We start from the raw sequence: 19,717 nt of genomic DNA on the forward strand, positions 1-19,717 counted from the left end.
AACATTTTATTCTTTACATCAAAATATTAAATGATGAAATAAACTACATATCAGATATTTGCTAAGTGTTAGGCCTATTCTAGGAAGGCCACCTAACAACTCTTATTTATTAATATCTTTCTGATTGATTTGTTGAGACATATTTTTTTTCATAAAAAAACATTAAATGTTTATAATAATTTTGATAAAAATGATTTAACACATCTTCTTAATTTACACAAGTATACTGTTAAAAAATGAATATTTTCCAAATTATTGGAATGTACACAATATAATGTGTAGCTATTTTGGCTAAAGTAGCTCTAGTGGGTGTTTTTAACAAAAAACAACAACATCTTAGTGATAGAAATTTATAAATGTACTCAATTGTTAACAAAATTATGTAATAAATTCAAAAATATATGGAATGGATAAAACTTCAGTAAAAAAGATACATGTATTGCATTGAGTTCATGTTGTATACATTGATCAATATCGTATTGACTGAAAAAATGCAATTGTAAAATTATGTTGAATATTTAAAGAATATTTAAAGATCCATAAACACTCCAAATCAACAAATACTTCTTAAAATAAAGTAAAACCATACAAAAATCAGTGTTCCTTATAGCAATAGCCAAAATTGCATTTGCTTGGTAGAAAAATTGCTTTCTTCCATTATGAAATAATACAATGAACAATGGATGGTATCTAAATCATTCTAAGAATTTACGCTTTTAAATTTTTTATAACTTTAATTGTTAGCTTAAATATGAGTATTCTTAATTTTAATCTTGGTTAAAAAGTAACACCATGACTTGTGCTTTATTTATCATTATCGTTATTTAATATGTTAAGGATGTTTTCAATTGGGATATTGGTGCTGTTGGGCTCAAAGTGCAATATGGGGCATTAGGTTTAACACAGCTCTTGTTGTGTTGCCATGTTTCTTGTTATTAACCCATTTATGTCTAGCGTCTAGAAAAAAGGCCTTTGCAAACAGCGTAGACCAAGATGAGACGCCGCAGATGCTGTTTCAGAGCTCGCGCTGTCGTTCGCCACTTGAGCCATTTGCGAAAATATTGAGAATTTGGCTCAAGAAAAATCCGATTTGCAAAAATGCTAAAATATCGTAAAATTTCATTGAAAACCGCCGCCATTTTAACCCGAAACTGGTTTTCTATATTTTTCTCTTTGTTTCAATGAAAGTATTCGCAATTTGAACAGTGAACGAAAACCGGTCTGCACCTGTATCGAGACATCGCTTGACCTTATTGTTATTGAAGTGCACATGGTAGCTGGCCAATCAAAACTGAGTTCGCTTACACATGAAATGACGTTGTTGAATGAAACGTAAAAATGGGTGGAGCTTTGAATACACAGTTAATATTGTCGTCTGCAAACAAAATAGCGGTCGGTCGCAAATGTCGTATGATAAGATTAAAAATGAAAATAAGCCTGACCATAAATTAATTATTTCCAAGCTGACTATCGATCTAAATTAAAGAGTGATAATTAAATAATTAGTTCTATGTCGTTGATGTAACAACTTTCTGCCGATGAAAAGGTGATTATTAATTAATTTGATCGTTTTACTCACACACTATGCTAACTAACAGCGGCATATTTTAATCAAAGGAAAATGTGAAAAACACGCGCGGTTTAATTACAATTCAAGTTTAATTAAAGTTACGAATTTGTAACACATAGGAACAGTAATTCATATCGTCTATAAAATTTGGAACATCTCATGAAAATCTCAATTGAAGGAAAATACTGCAAAGATGTTGACTTTAAAGTGATCTTCAAACTGTGGGCTTGTAAAAAAACAGCGCAGAATAATAATGAAATAATAATGATACATGTCATGAATTTGTTCTCTGTGCATAGCAGGATTTGTTTGCAATGTATTTTGTGAATGAAATGTATGCTTGTATTTTACATGCCATTCATCATGTTGTTAAAAACGTGCTGTATGAAAATATCTCTATAACTGTGAAAATTGTGATGTATATTATGATATGTGACATGTGCTTGTATATATTGTTATTTTAAACAAACGAAAACTGGTTGGCAATAGGCCCAAAACGCACCACAGATAATCTAGGATCCAAATTTTTTTCGGGGGGTGGGGGGGGGGGGGCATGCCCCCGGACCCCCATAGATCTGGGTGGCTCAAAGATATTTTGGGCCAGCGCTAGCCCTGGCTGTTTGCTTAAAGGAATTTCTGTAAGAAATATTCTAAATATAGCAATAAAAATACTAGACATCCCTAATTTTGGAAATAAATTGATCCAATTTAGAAGGATGGAAGAGTCCACAAGGCATAAAAGGGTTAAAGGTATTGACAATTGTGAGCTATATAAGTCTAACATATGTTTATGCCACTGTTATGGACATAAGTGAATTATTTAGCTATGAAACGTCTGTAAGGCTGGTTTAACTATTTTGCAGATATTGAAGAATAAGAAGAACGGCCTATGGGCCACTGTGATACCACATTTCTACATGGAAACATATAAAGAAGAGGCCCCCAAGGACCTGGGTACCCTGCTGAAGTCATGGACTGACATTGCCTATGTAGAAATGTGAGTAGTAACCCATAGTTACCGATAGAACTTAAGGCTGAAGTTATGGACTGACATTGCCTATGTAGAAAAGTAAGTAGTAACCCATAGTTACAGATAGAACCTAAGGCTCAAGTTATGGACTGACATTGCCTATGTAGAAATGTGAGTAGTTACCCATAGTAACAGATAGAACCTAAGGCTGAAGTTATGGACTGACATTGCCTATGTAGAAATGTGAGTAGTAACCCATAGTAACAGATAGAACCTAAGGCTGAAGTTATGGACTGACATTGCCTATGTAGAAATGTGAGAAGAAACCCATAGTTACTAATAGAACTTAAGGCTAAAGTTATGAACTGACATTGCCTATGTAGAAATGTGAGTAGAAACCCATAGTAACAGATATGACCTAAGGCTGAAGTTATGGACTGACATTGCCTATGTAGAAATGTGAGTAGTAACCCATTGTAACAGATAGGACCTAAGGCTCAAGTTATGGACTGACATTGCCTATGTAGAAATGTGAGTAGAAACCCATTGTAACAGATAAAACTTAAGGCTGAAGTCATGGACTGACATTGCTTATGTAGAAATGTGAGTAGTAACCCATAGTAACAGATAGGACCTAAGGCTGAAGTTATGGACTGACATTGCCTATGTAGAAATGTGAGTAGAAACCCATTGTAACAGATAAAACTTAAGGCTGAAGTCATGGACTGACATTGCCTATGTAGAAATGTGAGTAGTAACCCATAGTAACAGATAGGCCCTAAGGCTGAAGTTATGGACTGACATTGCCTATGTAGAAATGTGAGTAGAAACCCATTGTAACAGATAGGACCTAAGGCTGAAGTTATGGACTGACATTGCTTATGTAGAAATGTGAGTAGTAACCCATTGTAACAGATAGGACCTAAGGCTCAAGTTATGGACTGACATTGCCTATGTAGAAATGTGAGTAGAAACCCATTGTAACAGATAAAACTTAAGGCTGAAGTCATGGACTGACATTGCCTATGTAGAAATGTGAGTAGTAACCCATAGTAACAGATAGGACCTAAGGCTGAAGTTATGGACTGACATTGCCTATGTAGAAATGTGAGTAGAAACCCATTGTAACAGATAAAACTTAAGGCTGAAGTCATGGACTGACATTGCCTATGTAGAAATGTGAGTAGTAACCCATAGTAACAGATAGGCCCTAAGGCTGAAGTTATGGACTGACATTGCCTATGTAGAAATGTGAGTAGTAACCCATAGTAACAGATAGAACTTAAGGCTGAAGTTATGGACTGACATTGCCTATGTAGAAATGTGAGTAGAAACCCATAGTTACCGATAGAACTTAAGGCTGAAGTTATGGACTGACATTGCCTATGTAGAAATGTGAGTAGAAACCCATAGTTACAGATAAAACTTAAGGCTCAAGTTATGGACTGACATTGCCTATGTAGAAATGTAAGTAGTAGCCCATAGTAACAGATAGAACTTAAGGCTGAAGTTATGGACTGACATTGCCTATGTAGAAATGTGAGTAGTAACCCATAGTAACAGATAGAACTTAAGGCTGGAGTTATGGACTGACATTGCCTATGTAGAAATGTAAGTAGTAACCCATAGTAACAGATAGGACCTAAGGCTTAAGTTATGGACTGACATTGCCTATGTAGAAATGTGAGTAGTAACCCATTTTAACAGATAGGACCTAAGGCTGAAGTTATGGACTGACATTGCCTATGTAGAAATGTGAGTAGTAACCCATAGTAACAGATAGAACTTAAGGCTCAAGTTATGGACTGACATTGCCTATGTAGAAATGTAAGTAGTAGCCCATAGTAACAGATTGAACTTAAGGCTGAAGTTATGGACTGACATTGCCTATGTAGAAATGTGAGTAGTAACCCATAGTAACAGATAGAACTTAAGGCTGAAGTTATGGACTGACATTGCCTATGTAGAAATGTAAGTAGTAACCCATAGTAACAGATAGAACTTAAGGCTGAAGTTATGGACTGACATTGCCTATGTAGAAATGTGAGAAGAAACCCATAGTTACAGATAAAACTTAAGGCTGAAGTCATGGACTGACATTGCCTATGTAGAAATGTGAGAAGAAACCCATAGTTACAGATAGAACCAAAGGCTGACGTTATGGACTGACATTGCCTATGTAGAAATGTGAGTAGAAACCCATAGTTACAGATAGAACTTAAGGCTTGTTATGGACTGACATCGCCTATGTAGAAATGTGAGTAGTAACCCATAGTTACCGATAGAATTTAAGGCTTGTTATGGACTGACGGTGCCTATGTAGAAATGTGAGTAGTAACCCAAAGTAAAGTAAGGCTGAAATCATGGACTGACATCGCTTATGTAGAAATGTGAGAAGTTACCAACAGTTACCAATAGTAACATAACAATGGTGTCATTGATACGCTGTCCTGCTTTTGACTATGAGATCATGGGGTCAGTCCTTACTAAGGGAGCATTTTCACGATAGTTTTTTAGACGTCATGTACTGGTTCTTCCCTGGTAATAAAATAGAGAAAATAATGATAATATTTGCAAAGCATGAACATATGTACCTAAGATATTTTATGAATATCAGTCGTTATCAACATTTAATAGTAATTTCTTGTGTATTGTTTATTGTAATTGTTAAGCTATTTGCAGTGACATTGATTTCATGTAAATCTTCCAGGTTGCAAAACACAGATCGGGAGATTGTGTATCCAATTCTTGTTGACGAAAACATGGTGAGATTTACTTTGCATTTAAATTGCCTCCTATTGTTGTGGCTAGTTACTTACTTTTGTATGTGATTGTTACTACAAACAATAGAACACTGCTATTCTACTGTGAAGTTTACTATCGTTTTTGTTTATCATTCCGTTTTGAAAATTATCTATGTAAATTATTTGTCTGTTTTTTTTATGCCCCCGGTAGAGTGGCATATAGCATTTGAACTGTCTGTCCGTCCTAAAACTTTAACATTGGCCATAACTTTTGCAATATTGAAGATAGCAACTTGATATTTAGCATGCATGTGTATCTCATGGAGCTGCACATTTTGAGTGTTGAAATGTCAAGTTCAAGGTCATTCTTCAAGATCAAAAGTAAAAAAATACAATCCAAGGGAAGTAATAAGCTTTAAAAGGGAGATAATTTCTAAACCTTCCAAATGATATATTGAAATTTTACTTCAAAGCGCTGCTATAGGGGGCATAGTGTTTCTGACAAACACAGCTCTTGTTGTTTATACAATTTCTAATTTATCTTGTTATTTTTTATGCGTCCCCATGAAGGAGGTATATAGCAGTTACACTGGCGTCTGTGATTGTTGGATATCCTTCCAAAAATTCCTGTCTTAGCTGTAAAGAATTAAAAATAACTTGGCAGAAATGTTATCATTATATGACAAAGTGTTGTTTTTAGAAGCTGTCTTCTGATCTCGCCGGTCAAGGTCATGCACACTGAAAGGTCAAAAGTCAAATCTGACCATGCATTTGAATAGATAGAACATAACTGTCTCAGCCATAACTTTGCCATATTTTTTTGGATTTTAAATAACATGGCAGAACTGTAAACAATCATAAGACAATTTGTAATGTGCAAGGCCTGTCACCTTACCTCAAAGGTTAAGGTCAAACTTCAAGGTCGAAAGTCAAATTTTGCCATTAAACGATTGAAATAGTCTGTTTCAGCCATAACATTGCCATAAATCCATGGATTTTCAAATAACTTTGCACTAAACTAATCCATCATTAGATGATATGTGATGTGTAACTTTGAATCTCCCTACGTCAAAGGTCAAGGTCATTATTAGCTTTATTAGTTCAAATTTTGCCGTGCAACAGCTTGAACAGACTTATTTTGTCATTCATTGTGCCAAGTTACTGAAAATGACCACCATCAGGTGACCGTGTATTAAATCTACCGCCTGTCTTAATACCTCAAGGTCAAGGTCACACTTACAGGTCAAATTTGGTCATTAACAGTTTCATTTATAATGTGAAGTTTTCAGACAAAATTGAAATGTGGGGGCATTCATGTTTGTTTTTTTTTGTTAGCCTTAGTGAGTCTTAATAGTGCCTTAAATCCTTAAATACTCTGGCATGTGGTTGACTGTACTGTTGATATGCCCCTTTAAATCATAAATACACTTTCAGAATGCTGAGCGACCTAAGCTCAAGTCAGTAGTGATCAAAGTAGAGAAGGTGAACTATATTATCTAAAAATACTTTTCTTTTTACAATTGATATAATGAGAACGTTTTTATACCAAAATAGTAAATAAGAGCATGTTTTTTTATTAAAATATATAACAATTATATGCATTAGTAACATGTTTTTTTAAACAAAATACTTGCATTACTTAAACAAATATTCATCAATTGAAAGAAGAGCAAAGTGTCAAGAATGTCTGTCCTGACCATTATCAAATTGACATGACTTTATCTTTAGGTATTAGTTTTGAGCTTTAAAGAACCTTTTTATACCATTGATGTTTTTTGTTGTTGTTTTCTTTCGTCAAGTTGCAAAACTCTTTCAATTAAAAAATTGATTAATTGTACCCTTTGTTCTGTTTGGATAACTTATTTCACGTGGAAGCATGAACAAAAAAAAAAAAATTATTTCAGGACCCCTATAAATCCGAGGAAAAGTCTAAAATGAAATCTGTTGTTATCAAAATTGAAAAGGTGAACAAGTTGAAATTTACCCATTTTAGTTCTTTAGCAATAGTTTATATTTGCAATAATACTGTTTGTGTTGTACTGCTTATGTTGAATCTTATTTTGTGCTTTTGTTCTGTTAATCTTCTGTTCTTAGTTACCTTTAATGTTGCTAATGGTTATAGTTATGATACAATATGTATACATTTTATCCAGGTTTAAAAGATCTTGACAGCTAACATATTTTGCTCGCAGCCATTATCAGTCCAATCGTTTTCCTCTTATTTGCATGGGTATTTTCTGCATGTCAATAAGATATGCAATGGCAGAATCCTTCTCCCAGTGTTTTTTTTTCACCATTTTGGGATTGGGGCTGGTTCCAAATACTTAAACATAAATAATAAAAGTGATTTCAATAGTATATTTTTTAAGGTTTAACTTATAGAGCTGGATTTGGAGATTATTTACATGTTTAGACTTATTTACAAAATAAAACTTTTTGGGAAACTTTCAATTGGGAATTGTTAGGCCCCATTTGGGAAAATATATACTTTTTATGTCCCCCACCACTATAGTGGGGGACGTGTTGTTTTTGCTCTGTCTGTTGGTTTGTTTGTTGGTTTGTGCAATTTTTAATATTTGCAATAACTTTTGCAATATTGAAGATAGCAACTTCATATTTGGCATGCATGTGTATCTTATGGAGCTGCACATTTTGACTGGTGAAAGGTCAAGGTCATCTTTTAAGGTCAAAGGTCAAATATATGGGCAAAATTGCTCATTTCATGTGCACTTTTGCAATATTGAAGATAGCAACTTGATATTTGGCATGCATGTGTATCTCATGAAGCTGCACATTTTGAGTGGTGAAAGGTCAAGGTCATCCTTCAAGGTCAAAGGTTAAGTATATGGGGACATAGTGTTTCACAAACATATCACTTGTTTCTATTGGGAATTGGTTCTCCTACCAGACCCAAAGTTGAAGGAAAAAACACTGTCTCGATTTCTTCTTTGTTGAAGTAAATACAAATGGTGCAGCAAATAATGTAAAATGTTCCGTTGCCGTTTGACCTGACAAGAAATTGAACTGATGATCAGGGTTAAAAAAGCGCTATAAGTCTTTGTTACAAAAGCTCATTGTTAATTGAGCAGGCATTTGTATTTGGAATAATACAATTTATAGTGTAGCTTTCTTTGAAGGTGAAAGTGCATTGTGTCAACATGCCAAATTTGTTTAACAGGGTTCGCACAGGGCTTGAAAAGTGCTTGAAAATGAGTCCTAGGCTTGAAAAGCCCTTGAACAAAGGTTGGCCTTGAAAAAGTGCTTGAAAAGTGCTTATTTCATGTAAAAAAGCCTTGAAAATGTTTACTTCTGCTCAAAATTACGTTTATCATCGCTTTAATTATTAACTTAAATCGTTCTTAAGGGAAATATTATGAAAATTTATCATAAATTCCTTCGCGCAAAAAGTTGAGTACGAAATATAAGCTTCCTACACTATTGAGTACGAAATGTTATGTGTACACGTCACAGATTATGTGTACTACGTCAGAGGTTCTTCGTTGTGATCAATTTTCGCGAGTGAAAACGCAGCGATGGGGAAGTGTCGTTTCAAACCAGGGTGGTTAACTGAATATTCCTGGGTACAGAAAACAAATGACATTTGAAAAGCACATTGTCGAGAATGTATGAAGACCATTGATGTCGGGGGATTGGGGAAAGCGCTTTGAAAACCCACAAGAAAGGGGAAACCCACACAGAAAACATGAAATTGAGAATCAATTTATTTGTTTGTAATAACTTTAAAAAGTAAATACATATGTGAGACTCATTGAGTTAAGGATGGATATTAAAACATGTATTTGTATGTAATTAAATAACATGTATGAGTTTATATGCAATAAGTTTAATGAGGTTGAGCAATTAAATGACATTTACTGTGTTAATCTGGTTTGAAAATGCATTTTTTTAAAAGGAAACTAACGTACTGTTCTTGGCCTTGAAAATGAAAATTTGGCCTTAAAAAGTCCTTGAAAAGTGCTTGAAATTAGGTTTGCGATTTCTGTTTGAACCATGTTTAAGGACTTTGGTTCAGTGGGTGACAAAATAAACGTATTTGCACCCATAAAAAATGTATTTTTAATAAATTTTGTTTTAAACATTCCTGTTTGTAGTTCAATGTTGCAATTAAATTAAATAAACACTAAGGTAAAAAACAATGTTTACAGAGAAAACGTGAGTTGTTTGAAAGTTAAACGTTTTGATAATTTTTTTTTTGAAGTTTTGTACATTTTACTTATATTTTTGTTAACAATAAGGAAGTGAATATTCAATCTTGCCTTGCAAATAGCTTATAAGTAAAGTTTTCACTGAGGTTATTTTAGCATAAAGGACATACAGTAAATTCTTGGTGTTAGTTATGGCATGTTATATGGAATAAGATGTACATGGATGTGGTTAAATGGAATAGAACATGTAAAAGAATTGCATGCTATATTGGTGTTGTGTATTAAGTGGCACCTATTTCTATTGCAACTATCAGGATTGTGTATTTAGTGGCACCTATTTCTATTGCAACCATCAGCATTATTTATTAAGTGGCACCTATTTCTATTGCAACTGTCAGCAATAAATGCAATTATTTAGCATTTTAATTAATGACATTTTCTATGACCTTGTCATGGGCACTTTAAGAACATGCATCACTAACCATAATTTTTTGGATCCTTGTCTGAGAAACTTTGGCTCAGTGCATGTGCAGTACACACATGCTAATATGGGACTACACTTTCTGCTTAAACTGGTTTATTCCCTTAGAAGAGACTAACTTTAAAGGAATACATGTAAGCTAAAAGTGTTGTCCCTGATTAGCCTGTGCAGACTGAACAGGCAAATCTGGCACAATTTTTAAGGCTTTTGCATTAAGCCCAGTTTTCCAAGAACAAGCGTCATGAACTCAACTCAACCTGCTATTGTCATTCACACATCTCTTCTCTTCTAGTCACTAACCATCCCCCGTGTGTTGCTGATTGATGCGGACACAACCCAGGTCACCCTGTACACCACATTTGTTGACCACCCCGGCTGCTTCTACTGCCAACGTGAGGACAGTATCATAGACACCATTAGTCAGGCCCTGCAAGCCCACTGTAAGGTAGGTGGCTATCATAGACACCATTAGTCAGGCCCTGCAAGCCCACTGTAAGGTAGGTGGCTATCATAGACACCATTAGTCAGGCCCTGCAAGCCCACTGTAAGGTAGGTGGCTATCATAGACACCATTAGTCAGGCCCTGCAAGTCCACTGTAAGGTAGGTGGCTATCATAGACACCATTAGTCAGGCCCTGCAAGTCCACTGTAAGGTAGGTGGCTATCATAGACACCATTAGTCAGGCTCTGCTAGTCCACTGTAAGGTAGGTGGCTATCATAGACACCGTTAGTCAGGCTCTTCTAGTCCACTGTAAGGTAGGTGGCTATCATAGACACCATTAGTCAGGCCCTGCAAGCCTACTGTAAGGTAGGTGGCTATCATAGACACCATAAGTCAGGCTCTGCTAGTCCACTGTAAGGTAGGTGGCTATCATAGACACCATTAGTCAGGCTCTGCTAGTCCACTGTAAGGTAGGTGGCTATCATAGACACCATTAGTCAGGCTCTGCTAGTCCACTGTAAGGTAGGTGGCTATCATAGACACCATTAGTAAGGCCCTGCAAGCCCACTGTAAGGTAGGTGGCTATACAAGATGAGCCAAGTTCTGGAAAAACTGGGCTTAAATCTCGTGTGTTAAGTGTCATCCACACAGAGTAATCATTAAAGAGGAGATTTACTTTAAACAAAAAAATCCATCAAAGTAGAAAGTGTCCTCCCTGATTAGCCTGTGCAGACTTCATAGGCTAATATGGGGGGGGGGGACACTTTACACCCATGCATTAAGCTGGATTTTTCCAGTGCAAGGAGGAAGGTAAAGATCAAGAGAACAATAGCTTGGTGCTGTTTCTTTGTCCATTTTTGCATTCACCTAGCTGCCCCTGTTTACTGGTCAGCACAAAAAGTGTGAAAATCTTTTGATATTTAATATATTATTGAAAATATCTTATTGCAATTGAAAAAACAATGCTTAAACCTTTCATTTGAAATATTGTACCGTGATATATCTTAGTTTTATTAAAATGTTAAAAAGTTGAAATACTGGTCAGTCTTTCCTCCCGGCTCCTTTTTAGGAGTGCTTTGTATTTTTTTATGCCCCCAGTTGGGTGGCATATAGCATTTGAACTGTCTGTCCTTCTGTCCGTCTGAAAACTTGGCCATAACTTTTGCAATATTGAAGATAGCAACTTGATATTTGCATGCATGTGTATCTCATGGAACTGCACATTTTGAGTGGTGAAAGGTCAAGGTCATCCTTCAAGGTCAAAGGTATAAAAAACAAATCCAAGGGAAGTAACAAGCTCTAAAGGGAGATAATTTTGATTTATCATTTGACAGGTTTTTACAAGGGAAGTAATATTTTTTAAAGGGATATAATAAAAAATGTTAATAAATCAAAGCGGCGCAGTAGGGGGCATTGAGTTTCTGACAAACACATCTCTTGTTTGATAGTATAGATCTGTGTTAAAAATACGAATGTGATAATGCTAAAACTTATATAATTAGTTGTATGAGTGATTCATATGTAGTTATATAATAATGGTTCATGACCATCAATTGCTTTTTTATTGTATCATAGGTGGCAGGAGCTGTAGACGCAAAGTCTTTGAAGAAGGGGCAGTTCTGTGCGGGGTTGTTTAGTGGGGACGGAATGTGGACACGGGCCGAGATTCTGGAGGTCAAAGATAATGTGAGTATGATGCACAGATTCTGTAGGTCAAAAGTTGTCCATGTTTTAATATGAATTTAATAACTTAACATGTGCCTAAATAAAGTAAATTGTCATTATAACCTTTTACTTAACGTGTCACTGAAAGTTAAATTCTGTCGGAATTCTAGACAAAAATTACATTCTGAAACATGAAATGTGTATTTTTATCCTGTTTTTTGGCAACTGCAGTCACCTTTGCAAATATTTCCTCACTTCAGGGTATGTTAGAGCTGCTGTTTGTTGACTATGGCAACACAGATGATGTCAAGGTTGAGGACATCCGATGGTTGTCCCCGGAAACAGCCCAGTTTCCCCCGCAGGCCATTAACTGCTGCCTCTACGGCATTGAACCTTTACAGGTGAGAAAATGGATGTTATATACCCCAATTACCATAAGGTAAGGCTGGGGACTATTGGATACTTATAAAAACTCCCAATGCATCTGACTTTTTTTTGTCACAAGCTTTTCTACCCCCCTAACTCATTACTATGGCATTGAGCGCTTACAGGAAAGAACTGCACCTGTAATGTATACACCAATAAATATTTGAATTTGGTCTCTAAAAATGAAACTCATTCTTAAAATTTTAAAGTTTTAAATCCAGTTAGGTCTTGCAGGAGATATAACAAGTATTTAAAACTGTTTGTTTATTACATGAGCACCATTTTAAGCCATTATATTTCAAGCCCTGAAGTATGTGTTATTGAGTCGTAAGTCTATTTTAATGTTTAAGAATGAGTTGGTCAACACGGGTCCTGGGTGTTATAGCCATACAACGAGTTTGTTAGACAGGGGGCTATTGTTGACTAATCAAAAGTCCTCACACATCACAATATTTGAGCCTCAAAATGTTTATTTTGATATATGATGAATTCTTATCCCCAGATATTGTGCATGTTTTTTAAAAAGTTCAAGGTTATACCGATAATTATATTTTTTGTTACGTTTTTTTGTTATGGATAGGTGATTAGAATCAGAATCAAACATTAATAAATCATGAATGTTTGTTGAGATAGAACCAAGTCAGAAATTTAACACATCTTTGTTTCAGGGAGAAACTGCATGGAGTTCTAAGGCGACTGAATTGTTTGAGGAGTTAGTGGGAGAAGAAGCACTTGTGGGATTCACTAAAACTATTTATGGTAATAACAGGAAAAGGGCTTGATAAAAAGTTATTTTATCCCACTTTTACAGCGAATTCGGTTGATTAAAGCCGTGTTGATTAAATTTCTGGTATAATCAACAGAACGTGCTACGTTGTTATCCCTCCCCATAGGCAGAGGGATTGTTATCCCTCGCCATAGGCAGAGGGATATTGTTTTCGCGTTGTCCATCTTTCCGTCCTTCCGTCCGTCCGGCACTTTTGTGTCCGGAGCCATATCTTGGAAGTGCTTTTGCGGATTTCATTGAAACTTGGTATGAGTATATATATTGATAAGAGGATGATGCACGCCAAATGGCATTGTACACCATTGGATAATAACGGAGTTATGGCCCTTTGTATCTTGAAAAAAATGCTCTTTTTGTGTGTCTGGAGCCATATCTTGGAAGTGCGATGACAGATTTAATTGAAACTTGGTATAAGTATATAAAATGATAAGAGGATGATGTTGGCGTTGTCCATCAGTCCAGAAATATTTGTGTCTAGAAGTATTTTTGCGGGGGATATCAATTCACGAATTTGCTTGTTAGGCTACATTGTAAACAAATGTAGTTCCTTGTATATACCAACTGAATGTTATATTGATGATATAAAACTTTTAGATTTGCAATTCAATATGAATAAAATTGTAATTAATAATGCACGACTCTTTGTCACAGAATGATATTCTGATTTTAAAAACTGATTATTTGATCAGCGGTTATTTTTGGAACGCCGAGTAATACACTGACCTTGGTTACACTACAGTCATTATCAAAGTACGACAAACACTCATGAAAACGCGAAATTACCCAGTTAAATTAATTTTGTTTAAATAAAAAGGTTTACTGAATAAAAAGTGGGATAAATAGAATAATAGGTTAGTGTTGATTATAGATCAGGTTTATCATGCTTGGCACGAAAACAAAAAAGCTCTTGCCAAGGCACCTGCTTTTTGTTTTCTAAGCTCACATGATAAACCTGATCTATAATCAACACTAACCTATTATTCTCTTTTTCCCAAATGTTTACTTTTAAATAATATGTTAGTGAAAAATTCAATTATTTTCATGTTTTTTCAGATAGAATGAATGCAAAGAAAATAGATATACAAAGAAACATGTGATTCTTATAACAAACATAGGCATAAAATCAACTACTTTATATGAACCACCAATAGACTTGAGGAAATTGATGATTTCAATGACTTTATCAAAGTTTTCATGGGAGCTTTGTAGACATTTTTCTTCACTTTCAAGTTGCAAAGTAATAATTCTGTTGACCCATTTTCCAAGAATGTTTGACTTGGATGTTGTTGTTTTTCAATGTTTGTATACATAAAAAAAAGGAAGCAAATACCAAATGTTAAGTTAGTGTATCTGAGAAAGTTTAATTAATTACTTACAATAGTTTCACATTCAGATCCATGAGTCTTGTGTATATTTCAGAGGAGGACTTATTGGTTGAGTTTGAGTTATTCCTGAAATCTGACATGTCGCAGAGTATCAACAACAAACTGGTGCAAGCCGAAGTGGCCTACATGTGCTGCCCTGACCTACAAACAGTTGCCAACGAAGACGATTTTCACCCTGGTAATATTAGAACAACGCAACAGTCATTGAATAACCTTGCAAACTGAATTTTGAGAGGGAGTTATGCATTGTTGTGTCCCTCTGTTAGTCATTTTGTCTTGAGGATGATCAGCCCACTTTAAATGAAAAGTTTGTAGAGCGATCTTTTGGGGTGATTAGATTGGAACTTCCAATTTAGTCACCGTTTGGTGCTCATGTGCGATACATTTTTTTTTTATGTTCAATTACAACAACCTTTACCGTAATAAGGTTGTAACAATGAATCAGTGATTGTAATGTACAGATATCTCCATTAAGTTTCGCTATACATGTAGTAGGTTACCTACTGGTCTTGTGTTATGCATCAGGTGAGAGTCAAGCTTTAGATTGGTATAAATTAACTGCAGCCTAAAATGCATTTTAATGTCATAAATACTGACCTGTTATTGTATGCTTATACTTTCCAAGGGGAAATAACTCATCCGGAATTTTAACTGGGAATCCGCCACCTCAATACCGTATTACAGGCCAGGTTAAACATAGTGCAATGCAACCTAGCCAAAAATCGGTAACCAACCTTCAATATTCTTTCCGGATCAACCAGGTGTATACGTGTCTTTTACGGCTCTGAATTAAAATATTGTTTTTCGATTTATTTCACTTGGTTGATTGGGGTTTTGAATAGATAAATTGTGTTATTTATCTTTTTATTAGCTCATCTATTTTTTGAAAAAAAATTATGAGCTATTGTCATCACCTTGGCGTCGGCGTTGGCGTTGGCGTTGGCGTTGGCGTTGGCGTTGGCGTCGGCGTCCGGTTAAGTTTTGCGTTTAGGTCCACTTTTCTCAGAAAGTATCAATGCTATTGCATTCAAACTTGGTACACTTACTTACTATCATGAGGGGACTAGGCAGGCAAAGTTAGATAACTCTGGCGTGCATTTTGACAGAATTATGTGCCCTTTTTGTACTTAAAAAATTGCAAATTTTGGTTAAGTTTTGCGTTTAGTTCCACTTTTCTCAGTAAGTATCAATGCTATTGCATTCAAACTTGGTACACTTACTTACTATCATGAGGGGACTGGGCAGGCAAAGTTAGATAACTCTGGCATGCATTTTGACAGAATTATGTGCCCTTTTTATACTTAGAAAATTGACAATTTTGGTTAAGTTTTGTGTTTAGGTCCATTTTATTCCTTAAGCATCAAAGCTATTGCTTTCATACTTGCAACACTTACTAACTATCATAAGGGGACTGTGCAGGCAAAGTAATGTAACTCTGACTGGCATTTTGACAGAATTATGTGCCCTTTTTATACTTAGAAAATTGAAAATTTGATTAAGTTTTGTGTTTAGGTCCACTTTATTCCTACAGTATCAAAGCTATTGCTTTCATACTTGCAAGATTTATGAACTATCATAAGGGGACGGTGCAGGCAAAGTTATGTAACTCTGACTGGCATTTGGACGGAATTATGGGCCCTTTATACTTAGAAAATTGAAAATTTGGTTAAGATTTATGTTTTGGTCACTTTACCCCTAAAGTATCATAGATATTGCTTTCATACTTGGAACACTCACAAACTATCATAAGGGTACAGTAAAAGGACAAGTTGCATAACTCTGGTTGTCATTGTTACGGAATTATGGCCCTTTTTTGACTTAGTAACTTTTAATATATGGTTAAATTTTGTGTTTCGATCCACTCGAAGTATCAAGGCTATTGCTTTCAAACTTCAAATACTTACATGCTATCATGAGGTTACTGTACCTGGCAACTTGAATTTTACTTTGACCTTTGAATGACCTTGACTCTCAAGGTCAAATTATTAAATTTTGCTAAAATTGCCATAACTTCTTTATTTATGATTAGATTTGATTGATACTTTGATGAAACTACTCTTACCTGACATACCACAATAGACTTCACCCAAACCATCCCCCGTGCCCTCCCCCCCCTCCCCCCCCTCCCCCCCCCCCCTAATTTTTTTTTTTTTTTTTTTTTTTTTTTATAAGATCATCTCACAAATGACCACCACACCCTCACACTATACCCCCACCCCACCCCCCCCACCCCCCCCCCCCAAATTTTTTTTTTTGATTTTTTTTTTTTTTTTTTTTTTTTTTTTTTAAGATCATCTCACAAATTATCACCACACCCTCACACTATACCCCCCCCCCCCCCGATTTTTTTTTTTTTTTTTTTTTTTTTCGCTTTTTTGGAAGATAATGTAATAAATGTCCACAACCCCACACTATACACCCCTCTTCACTCCACTCCTCCCTCCTTTGTGATTGAAAATGAGAGTCCCTTCACCTTTAAAAAGAAAATAGATGAGCGGTCTGCACCCGCAAGGCGGTGCTCTTGTTTCTCATTCAGATGAATTTGTGTGGATTTAATGGATTTTGTTAACCAGGTTTTCCAAAGGAAAAAACTGGTTATTAGATTGGCGAATGCGGGCGGGCTGGCTGGCTGGCAGGCTGGCGGAACAAGCTTGTCCGGGCCAGAACTATGTCGTTCATTGTCAGATTTTAAAATCATTTGGCACATTTGTTCACCATCATTGGACGGTGTGTCGTGCGAAATAATTACGTCGATATCTCCAAGGTCAAGGTCACACTTTGAGTTCAAAGGTCAAAAATGGCCATAAATGAGCTTGTCCTGGCCATAACTATGTCATTCATTGTGAGATTTTAAAATCATTTGGCACATTTGTTCACCATCATGGTACGGTGTGTCGCACGAAAGAATCACGTCAATATCTCCAATGTCAAGGTCGCCACGACTAATAATAGATTTTTTTTTTTTAAACAAACTTACAAAGGGGGTTAATTTTGTTTGTTCATTGCAAAAGTTCAGTTTGAGTTTTCTCCCTTTATCAGATTTTTTTTCACAATGAAAACCTGGTTTTGTGACAATTTTGTCCCTTGTTTCATTTGTAAAATGTAAGCCATGCTTGTTTTTATGGAACAATGGTTTATTTCTACCATGCTGGGTGTTTTCAGGCGCGAACGACCACGTGCAAAGCGTGCTCTTCTAATACATTGCTAGAACGTGCAAAGCATGTTTTTCTAATGTGTTACGAGATCGTGCAAAGCGTGTTCTTCTATTGACAGATTGTTTATCATTTGCCATTGTGTGCAATAATGATTTTAACGTTCCGTATGACAATCTAATTGATCGTCATTTTATTTTTCATCTGTTTTGAATTAAACTTTTGTTTAATTTATGATCTACGGCAGTATTATTATAATTTTCATTATGGTCAAATAATGATTTTATGTGCCGTATGATAATCTGGTCTGTGACCAGTTTATGGTTGAATATGCTTTGCTCTTGTTTTTCATATATTCGACTACATGATGGTAGCAGAAACAAGAGTGGATAAATACCCGGTGACTTCGCAGATCATGGATGATAGTTCCAGTATCAGTCACCGGGTATCGGGCACAATCGCGACCGTACTATGCTAAGTCTCTTAGACAGTCGGTCAACATCAGACCATATGGCGACACCCGTCAGCCGGTCTTTGCCCGATGGCATTGGTCAATGACATCGACCAATGCCGGACCTTTTGGCATCCGCCATACGGTCATTATCCGGTGACATCACTGGTCATGATATGACCGGTACGTCACCGGGGACGTTGATCACGGACCTTTGATCGACGTCTGACCGGCCGGTCCGGTCACTGGTCATGTCACCGGTCCGGTCCGGTCATTGATCACTGGTCATGTCACCGGTCCGGTCACCGGATCCGGTCATTGATCACCGGTCCGGTCACCGGTCATGTCACCGGTCCGGTCATTGATCACAGGTCCGGTCACCGGTCCAGTCCGGTCACCTGTCATGTCACCGGTCCGGTCACCGGTCATGTCACCGGTCCGGTCATTGATCACTGGTCCGGTCATGTCACCGGTCCGGTCCGGTCATTGATCACCGGTCTGGTCACCGGTCAACAGTCATCAGTTAGGCCTCCCACCGATAACACCAGTCACTGGTCAAGAAGAAGAACTCGGTCTTCATCATTGAATTATTCTCCTATTCGTCGTCGAATACATCGTCTTCATCAAGGAGTAGACATCGGACATACTCTTCTTCGTCGAGCAGTTCTCATTGTCGCGGCCCTCGTAAGCCATCACGTCGTCACTCACGGAGACGGTATTCTAGAAGATCTCGGTCTCATCGCAGCCGATCCACATCTCGACAGCGCAGCCGATCCAGATCTCAACATCGCAGGAGACGAGGACGTCGTCAACCTTCACGTAGATATCATCGGTCTTCATTGAGCACAACAGAATAGTTATCGAACATACCTATCGGTGTTGATACGCTCATAAGCGATCATGTCAATGCTCACGGAGACAATATTGTAGAAGACAATATTTCCAGTGAAGCCGAACAATATTTCGACATCGCAGTTATATGGATGTCGCCACTTCTCACGTAGGCGTTAATGACCCTAGTGGTCATATCGACGTTCTCCATTTTATTTCTTTAGGAATATCATATCTCCAGTCCACGTGTGATGTTTTTTCTTATGGCATCCACACATGTTGCAGTCACCGAGCTGTAGTTGTATACGAACACTAGTTCGTTTAACTTTCAGGCTTCGGGATAAGCTGTTCTTTTCTCCACTATGACTACAAGGACACTTATGCCTATTAATACTGATAATCCACCGTTGTTTTCCGGTTAACATAATCAGATGACTCCGTGGATGGTCATTCTTCTGCACCAGATATTTCCATTCTGACACAGTTATATTATACCGGTCCCGAACACCGGACATCGGTCACCATTCATCGGTCATATCACCGATCACTGATCACCGGTCAGAATAAGTGATGTCTCATCGCCATCGGATTGGATTTTTGGCACGATCTTCTTTTCCGAGCTGTGCTTGACATTGATATCAGACCA

At 36.7% G+C, this 19,717-nt stretch overlaps 1 protein-coding gene across 8 annotated transcripts in view; it reads left to right on the forward strand.

Moving 5' to 3' along the window:
- Positions 1-19,717, forward strand: part of LOC127871970 (tudor domain-containing protein 7-like) — a 107,864-nt gene that overhangs the window by 63,278 nt on the left and 24,869 nt on the right. For 6 of the 8 annotated variants that reach the window (XM_052415272.1, XM_052415271.1, XM_052415276.1 and 3 more), the window contains 9 exons: positions 2,434-2,567; positions 5,251-5,305; positions 6,719-6,766; positions 7,189-7,248; positions 10,224-10,376; positions 11,950-12,060; positions 12,300-12,440; positions 13,134-13,224; positions 14,672-14,815. In XM_052415272.1, coding sequence (XP_052271232.1) covers positions 2,434-2,567; positions 5,251-5,305; positions 6,719-6,766; positions 7,189-7,248; positions 10,224-10,376; positions 11,950-12,060; positions 12,300-12,440; positions 13,134-13,224; positions 14,672-14,815 — 937 coding nt within the window. The remainder of the gene's footprint in view (positions 1-2,433; positions 2,568-5,250; positions 5,306-6,718; positions 6,767-7,188; positions 7,249-10,223; positions 10,377-11,949; positions 12,061-12,299; positions 12,441-13,133; positions 13,225-14,671; positions 14,816-19,717) is intronic. The other 2 variants (XM_052415275.1, XM_052415277.1) reach the window with 2 other exon arrangements.

The sequence above is a fragment of the Dreissena polymorpha genome, chromosome 3 (assembly GCF_020536995.1).
Source record: "Dreissena polymorpha isolate Duluth1 chromosome 3, UMN_Dpol_1.0, whole genome shotgun sequence".
NCBI classification, from domain to species: domain Eukaryota; kingdom Metazoa; phylum Mollusca; class Bivalvia; order Myida; family Dreissenidae; genus Dreissena; species Dreissena polymorpha.